General features: G+C 45.2%; 1 protein-coding gene across 4 annotated transcripts in view; it reads left to right on the top strand.

Annotated features, from left to right (window-relative positions):
• GCNT2 (glucosaminyl (N-acetyl) transferase 2 (I blood group)) overlaps positions 1 to 27,664 on the top strand; it is a 119,598-nt gene that overhangs the window by 31,175 nt on the left and 60,759 nt on the right. Inside the window, exon 1 of one of the 4 annotated variants that reach the window (XM_070778419.1) lies at positions 25,772 to 27,656. The exons of the other annotated variants lie outside the window; for them this stretch is intronic. Coding sequence (XP_070634520.1) covers positions 26,738 to 27,656 — 919 coding nt within the window. The 5' untranslated portion in view covers positions 25,772 to 26,737. Of the gene's footprint in view, positions 1 to 25,771; positions 27,657 to 27,664 lie in introns of those variants that run through there. 4 annotated transcript variants of the gene reach the window in all.

The following is a 27,664-nucleotide window of genomic DNA, read 5'->3' as shown; positions in this document are numbered from 1 at the left end:
ATTCCACGCTCTCAATGCTAGGGGCCCAGGTTAGATCCCTGGCCAGGGGACTAGATCCCATGTGCCACAAGGAAGAGTTTGCATGGCGATACTAAGACCCGGCATAGCCTAAAAATATAAATAAATATTTTAAAAGAGAAAAAAGAGGTACCAACTTCCAGTTGCAAGACAAATGAGTCACAGGTAGGAAAGGTACAGAGCTACAGGGTGGGGAACAAAGCCATTAATATTGTAAGGTCTTCGGGTGGTGACAGATGGCAATAGCCCATTGTGGAGATTATTCCGAAATGTATAGACATATTAATAGCAAATCACTGTGTTGTGTGACAGGGACTAGCACAGGTCAAGAATCCATCAAAAACAAACTCAAAGGAAAAGAGATCAAATTTATGGTTACCAGAGGGAGGGGATATTGGATGAAGACAGTCAAAAGGTACAAACTTCCAGTTACAAGATAAATAAGGATTGCAGCGTATGTCATACTTAATATAATTAACTCTGCTATACTGGAGTGGGTAGCCTTTCCCTTCTCCAGGGGATCTTCCTAATCCAGGGATTGAACTCAGGTCTCCCACATTGCAGGTGGATTTCTTTGAACCCAGGTCTCCCACATTGCAGGCAGATTCTTTACCAGCTGAGCCACAAAAGAAGCCCAAGAATACTGGAGTGGGTAGCCTATCCCTTCTCCAGGGGATCTTCCCTACTCAGGAACCCAACTGGGGTCTCCTGCATTGCAGGCAGATTCTTTACCAACTGAGCTCCCTGGGAAGCCTGTAGAGTCAGTGGTGGCTCCCAATTTGTTGGCGGGATTTAAAAGCAGACAGTCCTGGCTTTGCCACCTACAATCTGTGTCATTTGGGGCAAAATGTCTAATTTCTCTGATTTGTCATCAAAACATCACCTTGTCAGACTGTAGGAAGGATTAGATTACACACAAATTGTACCTGGGATGTTGTAGGAGCTTATTAACTCTTCCAAGAGAGGGAGAACAAAAAAGAACTTCTTAGATGCTGCTTTTTGAAGTTTTAGTGTTAAAATTCTAAAACTTCTGTGTGTGACCAAAAAAAAAAGTGTTTTTGAAGGCACAGGGATTTTTTTTTTACTAGAAATCGGACATGCAGCCCACAGAGGTCACCACTCAGCTGTTGCTTTTATTAGCAGGGTCACATGAGTGGGGTCTGAAGTGGCTGCTTTCTCTTTCCTCTTATTAGGAAGTGGCATTCCGAGCCGAGTCCAGGGCGTCTGACGCTGCCAAGTTTCTGTCATCCTAGCTCGGTCGGAAGACAGACGGTCTCCAGGCCCTTGCTCACACTGCCCCTTCGTTCTGAAATGCTCTTTTGTCGCTCATTCTGGAATGTTCGCCCGATCTAGTTGAAATAGCCTCAGTTCGTGTTGAAAGGTCACTTACTTCCTCAGGAAAGTTTCTCTGCTCCCCGGCCCTCCCACAGAAGCCGCCACCCCCACCCACCCACTTGACTGCTGTCCTAGGGTGACCCCCACAGCATCTCACTGGTCCCCCCTCAACCCCACCTCCCTGCCCCACCCTCACCTCCTGCACCCCAAAAGGTGCAGGACTGAACTGGATGACTGACACCAGCCCTTGGACTTCTGGCCTAACTTCCTCCTGTTGGGCTCCAGCAGAATGTTGAGTGAGGAGCCACTGAGTGGGAGACGATAGTGTCGTCTTCCCCTTCTCTTCAATGTCATCTTTTCTCCAAGTGATGGAAATTCTCCTTCCGTTTGGCAGAAAGCTCAGTCTGCTATTTTCAGTCTAATTCAGCTTTTACATCCTGCCTCTGGCTCCACCCCCTTTTCCAAAGGGCAGACATCCTTAGCACCTAGGCCAAATCCACCAGCAAACTTGAGTGCAGTGGGTCTGTGGGAGTCAGCAGTTACCTGAGACCGAGCTCACCTCGCATCAGCCTGTGCGTCATGGCAGTGATGGAAGCTGTTTTAGTTCAAGTCTTAGAAAATCGAAATCAACCGTTAGGGGAATTTGCCAGTTGTACCAACCCTGAGAGGCTCTGATTAAAACTATCCAGAAAATGTAGGTAGGTGCTTTACTTTGCTACCACTTGAATTCCTTGTAGACTTGCTAAGCCCCAAGCCGACCTCTTTCCTCTCGGTCAGCTTTTCCCCTGAGGCCTCTCTTTGCCTGAAGAAATTCTAATTATCTTTGAGAGCTGTACTGAGCTCTGTGTACTGAGCACCCACCACCCTCGGGTAGAGTTTGTCCTCTGGCCTCTTTTTCTCCTGCTGGTATCCTTATCTTCTTAAGGGTTTATTGTTGTTCCAGTATCTGTGGAGACAGAGTGAAGAGTCCTAGAGGGTTAGAGGGACATTTCTGTCTTTTTGAGCCTCCACCACACACTGCTGAGTGTCAAACTGAATGTGATTCACCTATGCTGCTACTATAAAATAAATGTGGCATTAAAACAGGCAGGACGGGGGCAGGGCACAACCTTTAAAAGAATGAAGGAGCTGTTGAAAACAGAACATAAACTGGCTAGAACCCCAACGTGGTTAGGCCCAAGAAGGTGGCAGGTTTGATTTCCACTGGACCTTGAGCTTCCTTGTAATACATTAGCTAAATGACACACCTACAGGCACCATGACAGTTCCAAGGTCAACCATAAAAGTGTTCAGTTCAGCTCAGTCGCTCAGTCGTGTCCGACTCTTTGCGACCCCATGAACCGCAGCACGCCAGGCCTCCCTGTCCATCACCGACTCCCAGAGTGCGCCCACACCCATGTCCACTGAGTCGGTGATGCCATCCAACCATCTCATCCTCTGTCGTCCCCTTCTCCTCCTGCCCTCAATCTTTCCCAGTATCAGCGTCTTTTCCAGTGAGCCAGCTCTTCGCATCAGGTGGCCAAAGTATTGTAGTTTCAGCTTCAACATCAGTCCTTCCAATGAATACCCAGGACTGATCTCCTTTAGGATGGACTGGTTGGATCCTCGCAGTCCAAGGGACTCTCAAGAGTCTTCTCCAACACCACAGTTCAAAAGCATCAATTCTTTGGCGCTCAGCTTTCTTTATAGTCCAACTCTCACATCCATACATGACTACTGGAAAAACCATAGCCTTGACTAGACGGACCTTTGCTGAGGAAGTTATGTCTCTGCTTTTTAATATGCTGTCTAGGTTGGTCATAACTTTCCTTCCAAGGAGTAAGTGTCTTTTAATTTCATGGCTGCAATCACCATCTGCAGTGATTTTGGAGCCCAGAAAAATAAAGCCTGACACTGTTTCCACTGTTTCCCCATCTATTTGCCATGAAGTGGTGGGACCGGATGCCATGATCTTAGTTTTCTGAATGTTGAGCTTTAAGCCAACTTTTTCACTCTCCTCTTTCACTTTCATCAAGAGGCTCTTTAGTTCCTCTTCACTTTCTGCCATAAGGGTGGTGTCATATCTGAGGTTATTGATATTTCTCCCAGCAATCTTGATTCCAGCTTTGCTTCATCCAGTCCAGCATTTCGCATGATGTACTCCGCACATAAGTTAAATAAACAGGGTGACAATGTACAGCCTTGATGTACTCCTTTTCCTATTTGGAACCAGTCTGTTGTTCCATGTCCAGTTCTAACTGTTGCTTCCTGACCTGCATACAGATTTCTCAAGAGGCAGGTCAGGTGGTCTGGTATTCCCATCTCTTTCAGAGTTTACTGTGACCAGTTCCTGGAAATCTCTGCCCCTTCCCCAAATTTGTTGGTGTTTTCAGTTGCTAAGTCCTGTCCAACTCTGAGACTCCCTGGACGGCAGCACACCAGGCTTCCCTATCTGTCACCAACTCCCAGAGCTTTCTCAAACTCATGTCCATTGAGTCAGTGATACCATCCAACCATCTCATCCTCTGTCATCCCCTTCTCCTCCTGCCTTCAATCTTTCCCAACATGAGGGTCTTTTCCAGTGAGTCGGCTCTTCTCATCAGGCCACAGTATTGGAGCTTCAACTTCAGCATCAATCCTTCCAATGAATATTCAGAGTTGATTTCCTTTAAGATTGACTGATTTGATATTTTTGCTGTGCAAGAAACTCTCAAGACTCTTCTCCAGCACCACAGTTCAAAGGCATCAATTCTTCAGCACTCAACCTTCTTTACCAACAACCAACACCAACAACTCTCACATCTGTACATGACTACTGGAAAAAACCACAGTTTTGACTGTATGGACATTTGTTGGCAAAGTCGTGTCTGGTTTTTAATTTCCTGTCTAGGTTTGTCATAGCTTTTCATCCAGAGAGCAAGTATCTTTTAATTTCAAGCTGCAGTCACTGTCTGCAGTGATTTTGGAGCCCAAGAAAATGAAGTCTGTCACTGTTTCCATTTTTGTCTCCATCTAACTGCCATGAAGTGATGGGACTGGATACCATGATTTTTGTTTTTTAAATGTTGAGTTTTAAGCCAGCGTTTTCACTCTCCTCTTTCACCTTCATCAAGAGGTTCTTTAGTTCCTCCTCGCTTTCTGCCATTAGGGTGGTGTCATCGGCATACCTAAGTTTATTGATATTTCTCCCTGCAATCTTGATTCCAGTTTATGATTCATCCAGCCTGGCATTTCGCCTATGAAATTACCCAGCTCGTAAAAACTAACAGCTCTGTTCCCTGGGGCCTCTTGCCTTCTGAGATGGTCCATACTTTATCTATGGAATGTGTATTTCCCTCAATAAATTTGTTCTTTCACTCTGGCTGGCTCTTGAAGTCCTTTCTGTGAGGAACCAGGGACCCTCACATGGCAGCCCTCTCCAGGGACTCACCTGAGACCTGGGGTGTGACCATACTCTTGCACCCCATGTTTTTCCTGCCAAAGTATTGCTTTCATGCCAACCAGGTAGTCTTCTGCTGTCAAAATCACCAACAGCTTACAGTCCACCCAGGTTAGTCACTACAAAAGAAGGCCAGCAAACTCACATATGAATATTTTCAGTGTCAGGTGCTGGGCAAACTGCCCTTCTTCCTCTGAGTTTACAGCTTTATTGAAGTACAATTTACACACCACAGAATTGAGGTGTGTTATTCAGAAATATAATAACTTGTATACTGTAAAACTCACCTGTTTCAAGTACACAATTCAATGGTTTTTAGTATATGTACAAGTGCACCATGACCCCAGCTGAATTTAGAATTTTTTTTATCACCTGCAGAAGAAACTTCATGCGCATTTACAATCCTTTGTTTTCTGTCTGAATAGATTTGCCTTTGCTGGATATTTTTAAGTCAAACCACAGATATGCTTTTTCATGTCCGTCTCCTTCCATTAATGGAATGATTTTGAGGATTATCCAGGTTGTAGCATGAATCAGTACTTCTCTTCTTTATATAGATGACTTCTATTCTGTTACGGGGGTAGATCACGTTGTGTTTACTCATTCATCTGTCGATAAGCTTTCGAGTTGTTGCTGCTGCTGCTGCTGCTAAGTCGCTTCAGTCGTGTCTGACTCTGTGCGACCCCATAGACGGCAGCCCACCAGGCTCCTCTGTCCCCAGGATTCTCCAGGCGAGAACACTGGAGTGGGTTGCCATTTCCTTCTCCAATGCATGAAAGTGAAAAGTGAAAGTGAAGTTGCTCAGTCGTGTCCGACTGTTAGCGACCCCATGGACTGCAGCCCACCAGGCTCCTCCGCCCATGGGATTTACCAGGCAAGAGTACTGGAGTGGGATGCCATTGCCTTTGGGGCCATTATGAATAATGCTGCTATGAACATTCCTAGGCAAGTCTTGTACAGGCACATGTTTTCATTTCTCCTGGGTAGGTTCTATAAGTAAAATTACAGGTCCAAGGACTTCCCTGGAGGTCCATTGGTTAAGACTCTGCGCTTCCACCAAAGTGGGCACAGGTTCTATCCCCAGTTGGGGAACTAAATCTTGCATGCCACACAGTGGGCCCCTAAAAATTTACAAATTGCTAGTCCATGTGGTAACTCTATGTTTAACATTTTGAGGAATTGCCAAGCTGGTTTCCAAAGCAGGTATACCATTTTGCATTTCCACCAGCAAGGTATGAGGGTTCCAATTTCTTCACATACTCACCCACACTCATTATTGCCTTTTTATTTTACCCATTCTAGTAGATGTGAAGTGGTATCTCCTTTGGTTTCATTTGCATTTCCCTAATGAGCAATGATCTTGAACACCTTTTCATGTGCTTGTTGGCCTTTTGAATATTGATTGGAAGGACTGCTGCTGAGGCTTCTATACTCTGGCCACTTGATGCAAAGAGCCAACTCATTGGAAATGACCTTGATGCTGGGAAAGATTAAAGGCAAAAGAATTGGGTGGCAGAGGATGAGATGGTTAGATAGCATCACCTACTTAATGGACATGAGTTTGAACAGACTCCGGGAGATTGTGAAAGACAGCGCTGCAGCGCTGCAGTCCACGGGGCTGCAAAGAATCAAACACAACTTACCGACTGAACAAGGAGCCATGATGTTGAAAATCTTCTCATGTGCTTGTTGGCATTTGGTCTGCCTTCTTGGAAGAGGACTAAGTGCCTCTTGGACATTACTTCTTTGAATCTTGGCATTTCAAGCTCTATTTTATAGATGAGGAAACAGGTACGGAGAGTTTCTGCAACTTTCTCAAGGACATCCAACTCATAACTGCCAAAGACACTTGAATTTGTTTTGAAGACTGGGTGGATTAAAAGATGAAACTGTCCAATGTTGAATTAAGGATACCTTGCTAAAATGCCTGGCCAAAATGTCAATTCCGGTTTCTTCTTTCTGAACCCTTTGATTAAGCAATTAGTTAAGGTTCATTTAAAAAATAAAGTGACCCTTTTAATTGAGATACTATATTAAGATTTGAGCCCTTTTCTGTTGTTTTATGCAAACCACAATTCTTCCTCCTCTGAAGGATAAAATGGCTACAATCCCTTCCTGTCTAGCCAACCCATATTTGCTCTCTCTAGTCTATGACCTTTCCCTTCCAGCTCTTGAACTGTGAGATACAGGACTGCTGCTGAAGCCCGAGTTAGTGTTTGCGTAACTTTTACTTTTCGTTTCTTCCGTTTCACAAGATTCGCCCCTTGGCCTCGGTCTCCGTTAGTGTGTGTGCGCTGTTCTGTGCTGGCTATATTTGACCACCTAGAAACACAGGAGGGGGTTGTTTAAGTCCACACCACTTTGCTGCTCCCAACACTATTTCTTGTGTTACTGAGCTTGACAAATTCGGGGCAGAGTCTGACAGAGTTTCCCAAGCATTTGTTTTTACCTCCAAGGATTCATAAATGTGTCTCTCTAGTTTTATCCTTATTAGGAATGAAGTGAACTTCAAATTCCTATAATCTTTGCAATCCTCACTAAGCTCCTTCTAGCCATGGTGAAAAATTATAACAATTTTTATGGAAGGTAAACCAGCCACCCGGGTAGAATTTTCCGTGCAAATACTGAGCTGTGTGCAGCTGTTTGTGACTTTACAGAGCTTCCCTGGTGGCTCAGCTGGCAAAGAATCTGCCTGCAATGCAGGAGACCAGGGTTTGATTCTTGGGTTGGAAAGATCCCCTGGAGAAGGGAATGGCAACCCACTCCAGTATTCTGGCCTGGAGAATTTCATGGACAGAGGAGCCTTTACAGTCTTGAGCCCTAACAAGCCACAAGGCTTCAATCCTGTGAATCAGGCAAAAGCCAGGTGTGGGGTGGCTTTCTAGCTTCAAAGCCATAAAAGAGAAGGTTAAGATAGGAGGGGAAATGAAATTATGGACAAGGCAGGATTGAGAATAAAATTAATTGTAATGATAGGTCTCTATTGACAAGACATAGAGCCTCAGAATAGAAACCCAGAGTTGTTCTGGAGGGTCCCCGGGTGCCAGTGTAGCCGGAAATGGCTCCATTTTTTCCCAAAGTGTATGGAGGGTTTTTAGGCTTCCCTGGTGGCTTAGCAGTGAAGAATCCTCCTGCCATGCAGGAGATATGGGCTTGATCCCTGGTCTGAAAACATCCCCTGGAGAAGGAAATGGCAACCCACTCCAGTATTCTTGCCTGGGAGTCCCATGGACAGAGGAGCCTGGCGGGCTACAGTCCACGGGGTTGCAGAGTTGGACGTGACTTAGTGACTAGACAGCAATGGAAGGCTTTTGGTTTGTGTCCAGATTGCTTCCTGTCATGGCAGCCTCTTTCCTTGTCATACCGTGTAGACACTGCTAAGCTTCCCAGCCGTGTCCGCGCAGGCTGACCTGCTGGGCGCAGCTGCTGAGAGGCTACCTGCTGATCCTGGTAGTGTATTCCGCACACAAGGCCCTTGGCAGTTGGGGAGTCTTGTCTATTCACCTGTGGAGGAGAGAACTTTGTTCAGTTATTGTTATTTTTTAACAGGTGCCAGACAAACGACTGCTTTCAGGAAATGCCCTGGCATGGAAACTGTTGAAAATTACTTCCTTGATCTAACACCCCACATTAAAAACCAGATTTCAAAATCTCAGAGGAGCAAGGTTTCTGTTTGGTCAGAAAGGGTGGGGAAGAGCTGACTTTGGTCATAATAATCTCTAGGTAGAATTGTCGTCCTGTGTTAATTTTATAGACAGGGGCTGTTTCCGCAGCCTTGGTGGCTCCAACGTTGGCACTGTTTTGGAAGTTTTTGTTTGTTTGTTTTCTTGAATTTTGTTTGTTTTTTGTGTTGTTTTTGGCAACACCAAGCAGCTTGTGAGACATTAATTGCCTGACCAGGGATTGAACCCCCGCCCTTGGCCACGAGAGAGCAGAATCCTAACTACTGGACCGCCAGGGAAATCCCTGGCACCGCTTTGTTGGTGCAGGTAATACAAATGTGGCTAAAGAAGAAATTCTGTAGAACAAATGTTATCTCCAGGAGAGAGTACAAAGATTTAATGTTAATGTTTTGTTTGACCAAGTCATTTAAACCTCTCAGAAATCCTCTGAGGGAGGTCGATATTATTCTTTGCAATTTTCAGGAGTCTTACCTGGTGGTTTGGTGATTAGGGCTCTGCGCTACCACTGCAGAGGGCATGGGTTTGATCCCTGGTCCAGGAACTAAGATTCCGCACGCTGCAACTAAAGATTGCCTGTTGCAACCAAAAAGTAAAGAAAGATTAAATAAGTAAAGAGTGGTTAAAGAAAACCCCTGTTCCCCTTAAAAAGAAAGAAAAGAAAATACTACTCCTTGAATGTCTAGAAAATGTTTGAAGATCTTAATGAGTTTTCAACCTCTTAAACGAATTCCAAAATTACTATACTTAAAATACTTATAGACTTATAAGAATAGTATAAAGAGCTCCCCTATACCCTTCACTTACACTCCACAACCCATGACGTTCTACCATACCTGCTTCTTCTTTGCTTCCGCGCTCTCTCCTTTATACTTCTCTTCAGCCGTTTGCAAATCATCTCTCACCATTTCAAAGTGCGATAATCACTAACAACCAAGGCACTCTTCTGCAGAGTTTCCTGTCATAGTATAACCAGCAAGTGCTGCCGTGTTACTCTTTAACCCACAGACCCTACTCCCGTATCGCCAGTTGTACTAATAATGTCCTTCCTAAACTTAAAATCTGAGTAAGGATCTTGAGCTACCCTTAGCGGTCACATCTCTTTTGTTGTTGTTGCTCAGTTGCTCAGTCGTGTCCAGCTCTTTTCGACCCCATGGACTGCAGCACGCCAGGCTTCTCTGTCCTTCACCATCTCCTGGAGCTTGCTCAGACTCATGTCCGTTGAGTCGGTGATGCCATCCAACCATCTCATCCTCTGTCGTCCCCTTCTCCTCCCGCTTTCAATCTTTTCCAGCATCAGGGTCTTTTCAAATGAGTCAATTCTTTGCATCAGGTGGCCAAAGTATTGGAGCTTCAACTTCAGCATCAGTTCTTCCAATGAATATTCAGGAGTGATTTCCTTTAGGATGGACTGGTTGGATCTCCTTGCAGTCCAAGGGACTCTCAAGAGTCTTCTCCAACACCACAGTTCAAAAGCATCAATTCTTCGGCACTCAGCTTTCTTTATAGTCCAGCTCTCACATCCATACATGACCACTGGAAAAACCATAGCCTGGACTAGACGGACCTTTGTTAGCAAAGTAATGTCTCGGTTTTTCAATATGCTGCCTAGGTTGATCATAACTTTTCTTCCAAGGAGCAAGGATCCTTTAATTTCATGGCAGCAGTCACCATCTGCAGTGATTTGGGACAAAAAAAAAAGTCTGTCACTGTTTCCACCATTTCCCCATCTATTTGCCATGAAGTGATGGAACCAGATGCCATGATCTTAGCTTTCTGAATGCTGAGCTTTAAGCCAACTTTTTCACTCTCCTCTTTCACTTTCATCAAGAGCCTCTTTAGTTCTTCTTCACTTTCTGCCATAAGGGTGGTGTCATCTGCATATCTGAGGTTTTTGATATTTCTCCCAGCAATCTTGATTCCAGCTTGTACTTCATCCAGTCCAGCATTTCACATTATGTACTCTGCATATAAGTTAAATAAGCAGGGTGACAATATACAGCCTTTACGTACTCCTTTTCCTGTTTGGAACCAGTCTGTTGTTCCATGTCCAGTCCTAACTGTTGCTTCCTGACCTGCATACAGATTTCTCAAGAGGCAGGTCAGGCGGTCTGGTATTCCCATCCCTTGAAGAATTTTCCACATAGGTATCTATGTACCACATAGGTACCTATGTACCTATCTATTTATATCTATCTATGTACCTATCTCTGCCCGCTTATTAAAAACCATAGGGAATTCCCTAGTGGTTCAATTGTTAGGACTCAGTGCTTTCACTGCCGTGACCCAGGTTTGATCTCTGGTCGGGGAAGATCCCACAAGCCTCACAGCAAGGCCAGAAAAACAAACACAAATTCACATGGCCTCCAATTCCAATCCAACAACAAAGGCTTCTTTATTCTCCATTTCCTTCCCCAGGAGTGAGGAACCAGGCCCCCATTAACCCCAGCACATTCACTCGTCTTTCCCCCCCACTCTATGTAAGTGGTCTTTCCCATGATGCTTAGCTGAAGTCCTGGCTCCAAGACATGCTGGTCCCACCTCCACCAGCAGTGGCCTTGGCCTCTGGGAAGAGCAAAGGAGCTTGGAATGAACTGTGATGCCTTTATAGACATATATGTATTGGAAGGCAGCTCAATATATATATATATAAATTCAGAGATCAGCTCTAATGCCACCCAACTTCATGACCTTGGATATGTGTTGGACATTTCTAAGTCTCATTTGCTCATCTGTGAAATGGGGATAATAATTGTGCCTACTTCACAGAGTTACTATGAGTATTAAATGATAATCTACACTAAAATTGGTGACTTGTTCTCTGCAAAAAGAGAAGAGTTGGAGATGGTTCACAAGGGCTTGGTCCCTGGAGAGTACCTTTAGGTGCCTGGTTAATTATTAGTTCAAGGGTGAGGCCTTGGAAACCTGGTTTGGCCCAGGACCAATTACTCCTCTGGATCAGGTTAATACCTGCAGAAATGTGACCACCTGAAGGGGGAGCTAGAGAGGCTGAATTTGGAAGTCAGTTCTACAGGAAAGCAAAAGATTGTCCAGATGGTTTTCTGAGCAATAAGGAAGCTTGAAGGAAAAGATTTACAGTGCTTCAGACCCAGTGCTTCCCAGCACATACTGATGTATTGAATGCTGGAGAAAGAAAAGGAATGTTGGAGAAAGCCACATGTCTTAGTAAAAGTGAACACGGCTCTCCCTATCTCTCCTGGTTTTCTATGAAGCACTCCTGGGTGCTGACTCCTAGCCGTCCCTGGGCCTGCCTGAACGGCATGGCATGGGACACCGACCGACGGCACGAAGTCCTGAGCAAAGCTGCTCACATTTGAGTCCAGGGTCAGCCACTTCTAGCACAGTGGCCCTGGGCTGGGAGGTCACTGGGAGACCAGTGACCTTCTGAGTTGGGACTTGGAGTTTCCTCACTGGGCAAGAGGGCGTGACAGCCCCCTGATGCCCTAGCTGTGTCATTCACACCCCTGGTACCCTGTCGTAACATCCATTCTGCTTGTCAGCCCAGGTGTCCCCTCATCCTTGTCTCATCGAGACTCTTCTTGTTTAGTCCCCCAGTAGCGTCCGACTATTTTACAGCTCCGTGGATTGTAGCCCGCCAGACTCCTCTGTCCATGGGATTCTCCAGGCAAGAATACTGGAGCGGGTTGCCGTTTTCTTCTCCAGGGGATCTTCCTCACCCAGGGATCAAACATGGGTCTCCTGCATCAGCAGGCAGATTCTTTACCACTGAGCCCTTTGTAAGCCCCTAATCTAGATTGCTGCTGCTGCTGCGTCGCTTCAGTCATGTCCAACTCTGTGTGACCCCATAGATGGCAGCCCACAAGGCTCCCCCATCCCTGGGATTCTCCAGGCAAGAACACTGGAGTGGGTTGCCATTTCCTTCTCCAGATTACAAGTGCCTTAAAGGCTGACACTCGGTTTTGTGTGGATGAGCAACAGGGGGGTTTTGAATTCAATTGTGACCTCCTGTTCTATTTCCTCTTGGCTCCTTTCCTGCTGGACATTGCTCACTGGTAGGAAGGTGAGATCTTTGGGTCATGACTGAGGGCGGCTGGTGTCAGGAGCCAGAGTGGAAACAGCCTCGGTCTGCTTAGGGAAGAAGGGATGGAATGTGGTCTTGCAGAGAGTTTGACCAGGAGTGATAACCATAAATACGAGCTGCTTCAGAGACAGCTGATTCCCCGGTCACCCGGGAGACTTCGCTGAAAGAGTATTTCTGGGAGGAGGACTTTGACTCGTGTTATACTTTCATTCATTCACTCACTTCTGGTGAGACACTATATAACAAAGAGAAGCGCACCTATCACTAGGGCTCAGCTTGATCCCGTTGCACAAAGTGGACGCAGCCGCAGCCACGCAGTCGGTGGAAGGACACAGAACATAACCAGCATTCCGGTCACTACTATGATGTCTGGCAGCACAGACACTTTTACCTGTTTTTGACTTTTATAGAAATGGAAATGTACAGCATGTACTTTTCCTTTCTGCCTTTTTTTTTTTTTTTTTCTCTTGCTCAATGGTCTGTTTGTGAGATTCCCTTTTTGGTGGTTGCAGACAGTTATGATTCATTCTCGTTGCTGTGTGAAGTTGGGGTGGGAGGGTGGAGGGTGATTTTGCCCCCCTGGAACATTTAGCTGTATCTGGAGACATTGGTTGTCAAAACCTGGAGGAGGCACAAGGGGTAATACGCGCATCTGGTGGGTGGAGACCGAGGATGTTGGTAAATATCCACTGGACAGCACCCACCCCCCCAACAAGGCCTATTCAGCCCAAAATGCCAGTACTGCCATGGTGGAGAAACCCTGCCATGTAACAACTGTTGGTGGGCATTTGGGTCTACTAGGAATGTGGCTGCAGTGAATGTTGAGCTAGGTGAAATTTTCATTGTTGTTTAGTCGCCAAGTCTTGTCCAACTCTTTTGCGACCCCATGGACTGTAGCCCACCAGGCTCCTCTGTCCATGGGATTTCCCAGGCAAGAATACTGAAGTGGGTTGTCATTTCCCTCTCCAGGATATCTTCCCAACCCGCAGATTGAACCCACGTCTCTAGCCTCTCCTGCACTGGCAGGCAGATTCTTTACTGCTGAGTCGTGTGTCCTTTAAACACACACACAAATACCTGGGGATGGAACTGCTGGGTGCCAGAGGTCTGAGCTCAGCCTGAGTAGAAATCGCCAATGTCCTGGAGTGGTCCGAGTTCAGGCTTCCTCCTGGAGCGCACAGGTGTTTTGGTTGCTCTCCATCTGCACCAGTATGTGGTATTTTCTGACTTTTTTTCATTTTTAAAAACATGTGAAAAAAAAAAAAAAATGTGTGTCTCCTTCTCCTATACCCTCCTCCATTTCAGTTGATGGCAAACTGGATACTCAAAACATCATTGTTTGTTGGTAAATAACCCAAGTCTATACTTTGTGAAAGACTGGGATTAGGACAGGTGTCCGCACTGTGTACAGTAAATTACAGAATGAATTTGGGGCAGGATGACCTGCAACTAGGGTTTCTCTTATTTAAATAACACCACCTAGCACCATTCTGTCTATCCATTTTCTTTCATTCTTCCTAAAAGTACCAGTTACCATAGTGAATTTACCATAGTAAATTTTATTCAAGGAATGAGGCTATGGACCATTTGAATTCACGATTTTGGAGGTTTTTTTGCTCTTTTGTGGGTATTACTTTTAGCCGCACCTTAAGGCTTGTGGAATCTGAGTTCCTAGATCAAGGAACCAACTCAGGTCTTCAGCAGTGACAGCTCAGAGTCCTAACCACTAGACTGCCAAGGAATCCTTCAGTTCAGTTCAGTCGCTCAGTCGTGTCCGACTCTTTGTGACCCCATGAATCGCAGCACACCAGGCCTCCCTGTCCATCACCAACTCCCAGAGTTCACTCAAACTCACATCCATCGAGTCAGTGATGCCATCCAGCCATCTCATCCTCTGTCGTCCCCTTCTCCTCCTGCCCCCAATCCCTCCCAGCATCAGAGTCTTTTCCAATGAGTCAACTCTTGGCATGAGGTGGCCAAAGAACTGGAGTTTCAGCTTTAGCATCATTCCTTCCAAAGAACACCCAGGACTGATCAATCTCCATTAGAATGGACTGGTTGGAATCCTTAGCATTCGTTTTTATTCAATATTTCCAAACTATACAGTATTGATGATCCTGAAATAGTGATTTTTTGTTTTATTTATGATATATTGCTTAATCTTTAAAAAAATAGATCAATTCAGGTCACTGAGTTAAAAATAATCATAGAATTTGGCATCTGATCCTTTGGGTCTCAAACTTTGGTCTCAAGACCTATTAGAAATGCAAATGATTAAATTCCACCTGGAGCTAACGGACTTCTTGGGGTGGGGAACCTGCAACCTTGAGAGGTCGAACAGAAGGTTGCAAACTTTTGACCTAAACTACCCTTAACCTCAAGTCACAGGCACACTTAGGTTGGCTTTTGGAAACAAATGTTTCAGTAAAACAATGAGTCAGTTCTTCCAAGGTTAAGCAATTAGTTTCCACAGGTAAATTCAGTAGTAAGTTTTATCCTAAAATGTTAACTTCTTGTTGTTCAGTAATTCAGTCATGTCTGACCCTTTGTGACCCCATGGACTGCAGCACACCAGGCTTCCCTGTCCTTCACCGTCTACAGGAGTTTGCTCAAACTCATGTGCAGAGTCAGTGATGCCATCCAACCATCTCATTCTCTGTCATCCCCTTCTCCTCCTGCCCTCAATCTTTCCCAGCATCAGGATCTTTTCTAATGAGTCAGCTCTTTGCATCAGGTGGCCAAAGTACTGAAATTTCAGCATCAACATCAGTCCTTCCAATGAATATTTAGGGTTGATTTCCTTTAGGATCGAGTGGTTTGATCTCCTTGCAACCCAAAGGACTCTCAAGAGTCTTCTCCAACGCCACAATTTGAAAGCATCGATTCTTTGGTCCTTAGCCTTCTTTATGGTCCAGTTCTGACATCCATACATACGTGACTATGGGAAAAACCACAGCTTTGACTATACAGATATTTGTTGGCAAAGTGATGTCTCTGATTTTTAGTACACTGTCTAGGTTTGTCATAGCTTTCCTTGCAAGGAGCAAGCAAGTGTCTTTTAATTTCGTTAACTGGCTATGACTTATTTGGAATACTGAATTTTTTTTTTTTCATTCTCTGAGCCCCGCCCAGTTTCAGGCTCTTTATGGTACCAGTGGCTACATTTCTGCTACCAGAAGGTTGCCTCCTTCCTGTGCAGGTTTTGACATTTGCCTATGGGGATTTGTGTGGACTGTCTTTTGCAAATATTTGCTTAGCTCCTTTAGCATCCAGGAAGGGTTTCCTTGACACCTTTGTGCCATCAAAATGAGATGCAGATCAGTTCAGCTCACACCACCATGCTAGGGTTTGGTAGGACCACCTTCTCTACCTGCCACCTAAGCCTGTGTGTTCATCTTCCTCCCCTCTTTGAGGCAAGAGTTTGAAATCATGCTTTGGGTTCTGTTATCTAAACAACAACCTCTGCTACTGTTAATTAGATGAACAGTATAGAAAGTAAAATGATTGGGTCCCCAGAGAAGGTGGATTTTCCCCAGTGAGCTCCCTCGGAGGGCTCTCAGTTCTGGGAGAAATTGTTGTTTTAAAGATGTGCTTGGAAAATGTCTTCGTCCTTCTCTTTAGCATCATGACCATCACAGATACGGACTTCCCTGGCTGTCCAGGGGCTAAGACTTTGTGACTCCACTGCGCGGGGCACAGGTTTGATCCCTGGTGGGGGAACTAAGATCCCACATGCCTTGTAGCACGGTTTAAAAAAAAAAAAAAAAACACTGCATAGATACATAGACAAACAAAAGGCTTCGTTTACAAAACATCTGGCTACTCAGAACAGAATTGCTTGACTGACTATCCAAAGTGAAATGGACTGTCACTGTTCTCTGCTTTTTCATGAGATACTCTTAGTTCCAAGAGAAGAAAATTAATCTATATATTTTGTAATTAAGGAATGAATCCCTGAGTCACTTGACCTGCTTCAAGAGTAATAAAAACCACACACAAATGACCTGCTGAAGAACAGCCATCAGTGAGTCCGAGAAATGATAGCATCTCACCTCACTTACCTAACCTTTTCTGCTGATATGACTTTGCACCTCCATGCCATGCCAGCAACTTCATCAGACCCCTACCTTTCCAGTGACCCTTCGGCTGATTTACCAGTATGAATTGAGTGTTTTTGCTCAAGCCTCCGTCCCCTTCATTTCTTTCCCAACTCCAGGATAACTGTTAACTGTGAAAGGAAAAACAGGTCCCAGAAAAATTATGAAAGTATAATGAAGTTTGCATTAGTCCATGCAATTAAACCAAGGAAAGATGCATAAGGAAGTGACTAAAATTCAGTGCTGATGTGGTATACTTATAGCTAGATCTTCGAACAGGCATGTGCTGTGGGGGAAGAGAGAAAAAACACTATTTGTACAGTAAAATGACACCTCCGAATAGCTAGAAATCGGCCTGAAAGAAAAAAAAAAAAAACATCAGAAACGACTCTTCTAGCCTTTGCTGTTCTGATATATAAATTAAAACAGTGGGCAAATGTAAGCTTCAACATGCCTTCTTCCTGAGCTGAAAATTGTGCTTTCAAACGCCCAGATGATTTTGGACCCGTCTGACAAGCATCGAACACACTGCGTGTCGGGCCCTGGTGGAGCTGCTGGGTTGTGAGCGAAACGGGAGGTGAAAGTCCTTGCTCTCTTGCACTCACCCTTTAAACACGACCGGTTCTTTGAGGTCTCAGTTCACTGACTTGAAGGTTTTTATCTGCTGCCCTGTCAAAGAAATTCTAGATTTACAACTCTCCCTGGGAAATTTCTGCACATGAGGCTTTCTTGTTTTGGTGTTGGTGCTCACTCTTGTAATTTCCCCAACTGGAATGCGTTCTCCTTGTTCTGTCTGAATCTCACCATTGGAAGCTCTTGCGAACCATCCCAGCTCCAAGGGAGTTGTTTGTTTCTCTTCTGAGTTCCTGTCACATTTATCAGACACCTTCTTGTTTGGAACTAATCCATGGTCTTTCCTGTTTTGTTGGTTGTCTTTCCAGCTGTACGCATTTTAATCCTACTAAAGATACACTTCCCTATAGGTCAGAGGCCACACCTCATACTTCCTGGATCCCATCACTGTTGCTTAGCGATTCCCCTTACATCATGCTAAACTGTACTTCATTTTAAAAGCTGGAAAGGGAGACTTCCCTGGCGGTCTAGTGGTTGAGACCCCACACTTCCAATGCAAGGACTGGCATTCGAGTCCTGGTTGGGGAACTAAGATCCCACATGCCATGTGGCACAGCCAAAAATTGAAAGAATAAAAATGAAAAATAAAACTATTTTTAAAAATCTGGAAGGGATCATGGAGAACATCCTTTTTATTTATTTTTAAGTTATTATTATTTTTTAAAATATTGATGTGGCTACGCCAGGTCCTAGTTTCGGCATGAGGGGTCCAGTTACCTGATAGGGATTGGCCCTGCACTGGGAGAACAGAGTTTTAGCTCTAGGTCACCAGGGAAGTTCCAAGAACATCGTTTTTAAAGAAGAAGCCAGTGGGAGCCTAAGATCACATAATCAGATCAGATCAGATCAGATCAGTCGCTCAGTCGTGTCCGACTCTTTGCGACCCCATGAATCGCAGCACACCAGGCTTCCCTGTCCATCACCAACTCCCGGAGTTCACTCAGACTCACACCCATAGAGTCAGTGATGCCATCCAGCCGTCTCATCCTCTGTCGTCCCCTTCTCCTCTTGCCCCCAATCCCTCCCAGCATCAGAGTCTTTTCCAATGAGTCAACTCTTCGCATGAGGTGGCCAAAGTACTGGAGCTTCAGCTTTAGTATCATTCCTTCCAAAGAAATCCCAGGGCTGATCTCCTTTAGAATGGACTGGTTGGATCTCCTCGCAATCCAAGGGACTCTCAAGAGTCTTCTCCAACACTACAGTTCAAAAGCATCAATTTTTCAGCGCTCAGCCTTCTTCACAGTCCAACTCTCACATCAATACATGACCACAGGAAAAACCATAGCCTTGACTAGACAGACCTTTGTTGGCAATGTAATGTCTCTGCTTTTGAATATGCTATCTAGGTTGGTCATAACTTTCCTGCCAAGGAGTAAGCATCTTTTAATTTCATGGCTGCAGTCACCATCTGCAGTGATTTTGGAGCCCAGAAAAATAAAGTCTGACACTGTTTACACTGTTTCCCCATCTATTTCCCATGAAGTGATGGGACCAGATGCCATGATCTTCGTTTTCTGAATGTTGAACTTTAAGCCAACTTTTTCACTCTCCTCTTTCACTTTCATCAAGAGGCTTTTGAGTTCTTCTTCACTTTCTGCCATAAGGGTGGTGTCATCTGCATATCTGAGGTTATTGATATTTCTCCCAGCAATCTTGATTCCAGCTTGTGCTTCTTCCAGCCCAGTGTTTCTCATGATGTACTCTGCATATAAGTTAAATAAACAGGGTGACAATATACAGCCTTGACGAACTCCTTTTCCTATTTGGAACCAATCTGTTGTTCCATGTCCACTTCTAACTGTTGCTTCCTGACCTGCATACAAATTTCTCAAGAGGCAGATCAGGTGGTCTGGTATTCCCATCTCTTTCAGAATTTTCCAGTTTATTGTGATCCACATAGTCAAAGGCTTTGGCATAGTCAATAAAGCATAAATTGATGTTTTTCTGGAACTCTTGCTTTTTCCATGATCCAGTGGATGTTGGCAATTTGATCTCTGGTTCCTATGCCTTTTCTAAAAGCAGCTTGAACATCAGGAAGTTCACAGTTCACATATTGCTGAAGCCTGGCTTGGAGAATTTTGAGCATTACTTTACTAGCATGTGAGATGAGTGCAATTGTGCGGTAGTTTGAGCATTCTTTGGCATTGCCTTTCTTTGGGATTGGAATGAAAACTAACCTTTTCCAGTCCTGTGGCTACTGCTGTTTTCCAAATTTGCTGGCATATTTAGTGCAGCACTTTCACAGCATCATCTTTCAGAATTTGGAATAGCTCAACTGGAATTCCATCACCTCCACTAACTTTGTTCGTAGTGATGCTTTCTAAGGCCCACTTGACTTCACATTCCAGGATGTCTGGCTCTAGGTCAGTGATCACACCATCGTGATTATCTAGGTCGTGAAGCTCTTTTTTGTACAGTTCTTCTGTGTATTCTTGCCATCTTTTCTTAATATCTTCTGCTTCTGTTAGGTCCATATCATTTCTGTCCTTTATCGAGCCCATCTTTGCACGAAATGTTCCTTTGGTATCTCTGATTTTCTTGAAGAGATCCCTAGTCTTTCCCATTCTGTTGTTTTCCTCTATTTCTTTGCATTGATGGCTGAAGAAGGCTTTCTTATCTCTTCTTGCTATTCTTTGGAACTCTGCATTCAGATGTTTATATCTTTCCTTTTCTCCTTTGCTTTTTGCTTCTCTTCTTTTCACAGCTATTTGTAAGGCCTCCCCAGACAGCCATTTTGCTTTTTTAAAGGTAGAAAATTCAGCAGTACCCGGGTTTCCTTATTTTTGCACCATTCCCTGTTAGTAATTGTAGGGGTTAATGGATAACCTTTCCTTGAAACACAAGACAAAGTACATCTTGCATGGTTCCCCTGCCAAAGTGATTAAAAGTTGTGTTTTTTTACTGTTATTTGATCTCTGTGGTCGGTCAACATGGTCAGAGCTTTTGCTTGTCAGAGAAAAAGATACCCGTTGTTCTGTTCCCAATTCTAGTTTAAAGGACATTTACCCATGAGCACCTGGAACTGTGGGGAATGTGGACTCCATTCATTTATTCACCCATTCATTCATTCAACACATTCAACACATATAAATAAGTCACCTGGGGAAGATAAGGCACATATTTCTCATCACAAGGTGGAAAAACAGGAAAATAATAATAGAAAGGAGACTACTCATTCACTGTCTATTAACTCCTCACGGACCTTGGGACTTTAAATCCCTCCCTTATCTTTATTTCTTTATTTAAGAAAAACTCAAACAATACAGTATCTGATGTCCTGTGAATATCTGCAGGACTAAAGCCTCAACTGTAAGAGCTTGCTGCATTTCCTTCTCTTCTAGGAAACGTAGTTAACTTAGCATCATTATCACCCTTGCCTCGTAGTTTAAGAGGCTTTACTTTAGTTATACGTAAACGGACACAAGGGGCGTCCCTGGTGGCTCAGATGGTGAACTGTCTGCCTGTAATGCAGGAGACCTGGGTTCTATCCCTGGGTCGGGAAGATTCCCTGAAGAAGGAAATGGCAACCCACTCCAGTACTCTTGCCTGGAAAATTCCATGGATGGAGGAGCCTGATAGGCTACAGTCCATAGGGGTGCCAAGAGTCGGACATGACTGAACAACTTCACTGGTTCAAATGGGCTTAATGGAAGTGAATCTGAGCAAACTCCAGGAGATGATGAAGGACAGGGAAGCCTGATGTGCTGTAGTCCATGGGGTCACAAAGAGTAGAACATGACTTAGGGGCTGAATAACAGCAACACTGTAATGCTACTATTATTACCAACGAGTGCCTTATGCATTTGTGGGCTGACTTTCCACCATGATTTATTTTGCTCTTGTTCTTCCTCCAGTTGGCATTTGTTGCCTGGGAGCTTCTCAACTCAACGTCTTAGGTGGTGCTCCTTGGGCAAAAGGTGATGTCCAAGTTTTTCAGAACAATAATATGCAAGGTCTTTTATGACCTTTTATGACCAGCAGCCACCTCCCTAGGGATGTGACTCAGCCTGGCAGGCAGCAAACTCCAGGCGCTGCTCCCTCAACACACCTTCTGTAGGTCACCCAGCATCAGGCAAGTGCTACCTTGCCTCCTCGCACAGAAAGCCTAGGGGTGCTGAAGTTCTCCTCCTCAACTTTGATTATTTCTTTATTTCACTGAGACTGGGAGTCTTCTATCATTTCACAAAAAGGATACCCTCTTCATTTTGGACCTATGCTCCACCAGCTTCGAAATTGGAAAAATTCTTCTTTTTTAAAAATTGGAATATAGTTGACTGAGGGTTTCTCTGGTGGCTCAGATGGTTAAGAATCTGCCTGCAATGCGGGAGACACAGGAGCTGTGGGTTCGATCCCTGGGTCGGGAAGATCCCCTGGAGAAGGGAATGGCGACCCACTCCAGTATTCTTGCCTGGAGAATCCCATGGACAGAGGAGCCTGGTGGGCTACAGTCCATGGAGTTGCAAAGAGTCGGACACAACTGAGCGACTAGCACACAAACGTAGTTGACTTACAATGTTTCACGCGTACAGCAAAGTGATTCAATTATCCCTAAACATGTATTATCTATTCTTTTTCAGATTCTTTTCCATGATAGGTTATTACAAGATATTGAATATAGCCCCCTGTGCTGTTGTGTTGTACAGTATGTCCTTGTTGGTTATCTACATTTTCGTGTGTGTATGTTAATCCCAAACTCCTAATGTATCCCTCCACCCCCCTTTTCTCCTTTGATAACCATGTTTGTTTTCTTTGTCTGTGAGAATATTTCTGTGTTGTAAATAAGTTCATTTGTATTCTTTTTCTTTTAAATTTCACCTGTAAGTGACATCACTTATAGAAAGATGATTTTAATCTTTCTCTGTTCGACATACTTCATTTAGTATGATCATCTGTGTGTGTGTGTGTGTGTGTGTTTAGTTGCTCAGTCATGTCCAACTCTTTGCAACCCCATGGACTATAGACTGCTAGGCTTCTTTGTCCATGGAAATTTTCCAAGCAAGAAAACCTGAAGCAGGTTGCCATTCCTACTCCAGGGGATCTTCCCAGCCCAGGGATCAAACCCCCATTTCTTGCGTCTCCTGCAAGGATGATTCTTTACCACCAAGCTGCCTGGGAAGCCCCCACGATCTTCTCTATGTCCGTCTGTATTGCTGCAAGTGGCGCTGTTTCAGTCTTTCACATGGCTCAGAAATACGCTATTGTAGATGCACCACATCCTCTTTATCCATTCCTTTGTCGGTGGACATTTATGTTGCTTCTATTGTAAATAGTGCTGCAGTGAACATTAGGGTGCGTGTGTCTTTTCAAATCAGAGGTGTTGTGTTTTCTGGATATCTGCTCAAGAATGGAATTGCAAGACCATATGGTAACTCTGTTTTTAGTTCCTTAAAGAACCTGAATACTATTCTCCATAGAGGCAGCACCAAGTTACATTCCCGTCATCAGTGTAGGAGGGTTCCTGGAAAAACTCTTAAATGATGCGGAAAACAATAAAAGCTTCTGAATGGAAGAAAGAACAAGGTTTTAAGGTGGCCCTGGGGAGGGCAAACATGTCTAGCCTGATTAATTGTCTAGTTCGGGCATAACTGCTTCCAGAGTGAGCCAAAGGTGGGGTTGCTGGGCCTGCACGCGTGGATCCTGCCCTTGCCTGCAGTCACGGGCAGGGAGGCAAGACTGAGCTGTTCAGTCTCAGCAGCAAAGAAACAAACAAAAAAAAACACAAAAATGCTTGGTGTCTGTGCTGGAAAAGCAGGTCTTATGGCCTCACAGGAAGGAAAGCGAACAGTGGTCTCTCGCCGTTACAAGTGGTTTTTTTTTTTTTAAGTTCTCCTGTAGGGATTTTTCAATACCCAAGGGCAGACAGGAAAGACAGCTATATTTTCAAAACTCATACAATGCTGCTTTAAGTAACGGATTGAATACCAAAGAAGTATGCTGGAAGTTCCTAATTGGCTAACGTCTGTGTTTCTCAATAGAGTAATATTATTAACATCTACCCTCTAAGCCTGTAGAAATCTGAATCCCTTTCTTGCTGGCCAGTTGGAAATAATAATGTAAACAGACTCTTGTGGCCTCATTAAGTCATGTGTCTGAACACTTTGTCAAACTGCAAATATTTAAAATATTTTAATATTCATTCTAAGCCGAAAAGGCTTTGCCAAACTAGATAATGAAATTACTCTCTGTTGTTTTGAAACAGAATAAATTATAGCCTGATATTTAAAGGTATTATTTGGAAGGAGGAGGGAAGCAGCTTGGGATTGAATTTTCCATTATCTTGAACTATGGGGACACTAAGAATTAGATTAATCTGCTCTGTCCAGCTAAAGGCTCCATCTACTTTTTCCACTTTGCATAAAAATCCAAAGGTGGGTTCCATACAGAGTTTATTTGTGATAGATCTTAGAGGATGAGGAGAATTTAGTAAGGGAGGGAGAAAAATAATGTATGAGCTGGAAGAATGAAAAATGTGAGCAATAAAATGTAGAAGGAAAACCTGCCATGGTTCAGGAAGTGATGAGTTATTCAGTTGGAGTACAGAGTCATGGAGATTAACCTTGCTTTTCCTGCCTCTGCTGAAAGCAGAAAAAATCAGCATATTGCTCTATTAATTTTATTAATAGCGGAGTAGAGACTTTTCAAAAGGGAGCAGGGAAAGGGCATTAAAAGACATTTTTTTCTTCATCGGGTGAGGTGGGGGCTGTCTTCATGGTGCGTTACTGCTACAGAATGAAGGCTCAGAGAGTTACTTTCAAAGGTAAGGGGAAATGGGAAGGCAGGCAGTAGTGCATGGGAAGTCATCGTAAAGAACATATGTTGATCTGCATGAAAAAAGAAATGGCCACCCAGTCCAGTATTCTTGCCTGGAAAATTCTATGGATGGAGGAGCCTGGCGTGTTATAGTCCACGAGGTCGCAAAGTGTCAGACGCGACCAAGTGTCTTTCACTTTCACTTTTCGTTGTAAAGGTACAAGGCAAAGAGGATGAGTGGTGTATGCTCTAAAACCCTGAACTCCCCAACGGTTTGGGGGATAGTTTTTAAGAAAATTTTTGGGATGAGGGCTGCAAGGTATGTGACTTTGCTCTCACTGACTGGAAAGCTGAGCGCCAAAGAGTTGATGCTTTTGATATGTGGTGTTGGAGAAGACTCTTGAGAGTCCCTAGGACTGCAAGGAGATCCCACCAGTCCATCTTAGAGGAAATCAGTCCTGAATATTCATTGGAAAGACTGATGCTGAAGCTGAAGCTCCAATCCTTTGGCCATCTGATGCGAAGAACTGACTCACTGGAAAAGACCCTGATGCTGGGAAAGATTGAAGGTGGGAGAAGGGGACGACAGAGGATGAGATGGCTGGATGGCATCACTGACTCGATGGGCATGGGAAGTGGTGATGGACAGGGAGGCCTGGCGTGCTGCAGTCCATGGAATCACAAAGAGCGACTGAACTGAACTGAGGTAGCAGGGCTCTTTGCTCAATCTGAAGTTATCATCCTCTACCTGGGAGGGGCCCTGGATTCTGAAGATAAAATAAAGACACTGTTCACTGTATGCCCTGAAGTGGAACCAGGACCTTGCCCCAAGGCTGTACTTCTGTTTCTGGGCTCTTCTCCACTTGTGTCTGCACGCCCTTCCCCTCTCTCTCCTGATTCAGTTCAGTTCAGTCACTCAGTCGAGTCTGACTCTTTGCGACTCCATGAATCACAGCACGCCAGGCCTCCCTGTCCATCACCGACTCCCGGAGTTCACTCAAACTCACGCCCATCAAGTCAGTGATGCCATCCAACCATTTCATCCTCTGTCGTCCCCTTCTCCTCCTGCCCCCAATCCCTCCCAGCATCAGGGTCTTCTCCAATGAGTCAACTCTTCGCATGAGGTGGCCAAAGTACTGGAGTTTCAGCTTTAGCATCAGTACTGCCACTGAACACCCAGGGCTGATCTCCTTTAGGATGGACTGGTTGGATCTCCTTGCAGTCCAAGGGACTCTCAAGAGTCTTCTCCAACACCACAGTTCAAAAGCATCAATTCATCGGCGTTCACCTTTCTTCACAGTCCAACTCTCACATCCATACATGACCACTGGAAAAACCATAGCCTTGACTAGACAGACCTTTGTTGGCAAAGTAATGTCTCTGCTTTTGAATATGCTATCTAGGTTGGTCATAACTTTCCTTCCAAGGAGTAAGCGTCTTTTAATTTCATGGCTGCAGTCACCATCTGCGGTGATTTTGGAGCCCCAAAAAATAAAAGTCTGACACTGTTTCCACTGTTTCTCCATCTATTTCCCATGAAGTGATGGGACCAGATGCCATGATCTTCGTTTTCTGAATGTTGAGCTTTAAGCCAACTTTTTCACTCTCCACCTTCACTTTCATCAAGAGGCTTTTTGGTACCTCTTCGAGTCAGACACGACTGAATCGACTTATCAGCAGCAGCAGCACTTTCTGCCATAAGGGTGGTGTCATCTGCATATCCCCTGATTAGCAACTGTTTGAATCTGCCCTTTGGAATGCAGGTAAGGTCAAGGAGGCTGAAGAAAGCCTATTTCCTACAAACAAGAAGTAGGGGTCAGGGAGAGGCTTTGTACCAGGGAGGACCCCAGGGGGTCCCGCCCTGTCTCAGCCCTAGGATAAGCAGCAAAGGGGGAGGACAGGGACTGCACCCTGATCTGAGTCACAGGACAGGGAACCAACCCTACACTTTCAGATCCCCTAGGACAGGAACTCCTTTCAGCGCCCGATTTGGAAAAGAGAAGGGCGGGGGCCCCCGCGGTACCGTCGAGCCGGTTGGATGAGGCTTTCTTTGGGACCTTGTTGCTGCATTCCCATCCACCCCACCCTGACGCGGCATATTTGAGAATGGAGGCTACCGGGTACACCCAGGATTGTGCTGGGAGGGTCGAGGGACCCTCCCGGTCACGGGAAACAAGCTGGGGTGAGTGTCGCAGCCTGTGGGGTGACTAGCAGGAAATGGCATGCGAAGCGCATCATTTCGACTTTTTTTTTTTTTAATGCATCCCCCCATTTCGACTTTTGACGCTTACTCATTCTCCGAATGACCGCCGCAAGGGGGAGGGGGTCGGGGAGAGAAAAACCTTGTGAACTGGAAGAAAAGAGACTTGAGAAACTAAAGCCTCAGGCGGCGTGGGAGGGGTGGGGGGAAAGAATGACCGGAGTTGTAGTGAAACCGGCAGCTACGGCGAGCCGGGAAGCCGCTGCAAAGGGAAGAGGCTGGGCTTAAAGAACCTGCTGCGGGTTGTAGACAAAGGCGGCTTGGGAGGCAGAGGCCGGGGCGGGATCCGTCGCTACTATCACCCTGGGGAGAGCGCCAGCGGCTGGACTCCCGCGTGGAAACCCGGGAAATTCACCAGCCCTCCCTTCAGGGCAGGAATGCCCGGAGTATGCACCAAGCTAAGAACCCAGAGGGAAAAAGTAAGTTTGGGAGAGGACTTAACCGATCTTGACGGTCTTTGAACCCTCAACTCCTCTTGGAGGCATGCCTTCACCGATGCGTTCCCTCTTCATCATTTCTGTCTCTTGTGTCATCGTTTTCATCGTGTTTTGTGTGTTCAACTTTGGGGGAGAGCAAGGCTTCCAGAGGCTAAATAACTCAGACACTTGGGTGCTGACTCAGGTTTGCACATCCCTTATCAAAGACAAAACACCGTTACTTTGGAGAAACAAACTCATGATGTATGAGAAGTCTTCCTGCGAGGCGTACCTGACCCAAAGCCACTACATCACGGCACCCTTATCAAAGGAAGAAGCCGAGTTTCGTTTGGCATATATCATGGTCATCCATCACAACTTCGACACCTTTGCGAGGCTCTTCAGGGCTATTTACATGCCTCAGAATGTCTACTGTGTTCATGTGGATGAGAAAGCGACAGTTGAATTTAAAGACTCAGTGGAGCAGTTACTGAGCTGCTTCCCAAATGCTTTTCTGGCTTCCAAGATGGAGCCCGTGGTCTATGGTGGGATTTCCAGGCTCCAGGCTGACCTGAACTGCATGAAAGATCTTGCAGCCTCGGAGGTTCCCTGGAAATATGCCCTCAACACCTGTGGGCAAGATTTCCCCCTGAAAACCAACAGGGAGATCGTTCAGTATCTGAAGGGATTTAAAGGGAAAAACATCACCCCCGGGGTGCTGCCCCCAGCTCACGCAGTTGGGCGGACTAAGTATGTCCACCGGGAGCACCTGGGCAAAGAGCTTTCCTATGTGATAAGAACCACAGCCTTGAAGCCGCCTCCTCCCCACAATCTCACCATCTACTTTGGCTCGGCCTATGTGGCCCTGTCCAGAGAGTTTACCAACTTTGTTCTCCACGACCCACGGGCCCTTGACTTGCTCCAGTGGTCCAAAGACACCTTCAGTCCGGATGAACATTTCTGGGTGACGCTCAATAGGATTCCAGGTATGTGG

The sequence above is a fragment of the Bos indicus genome, chromosome 23 (assembly GCF_029378745.1).
Source record: "Bos indicus isolate NIAB-ARS_2022 breed Sahiwal x Tharparkar chromosome 23, NIAB-ARS_B.indTharparkar_mat_pri_1.0, whole genome shotgun sequence".
NCBI lineage: Eukaryota > Metazoa > Chordata > Mammalia > Artiodactyla > Bovidae > Bos > Bos indicus.
This window is presented reverse-complemented; position numbering and strand designations above follow the sequence as displayed.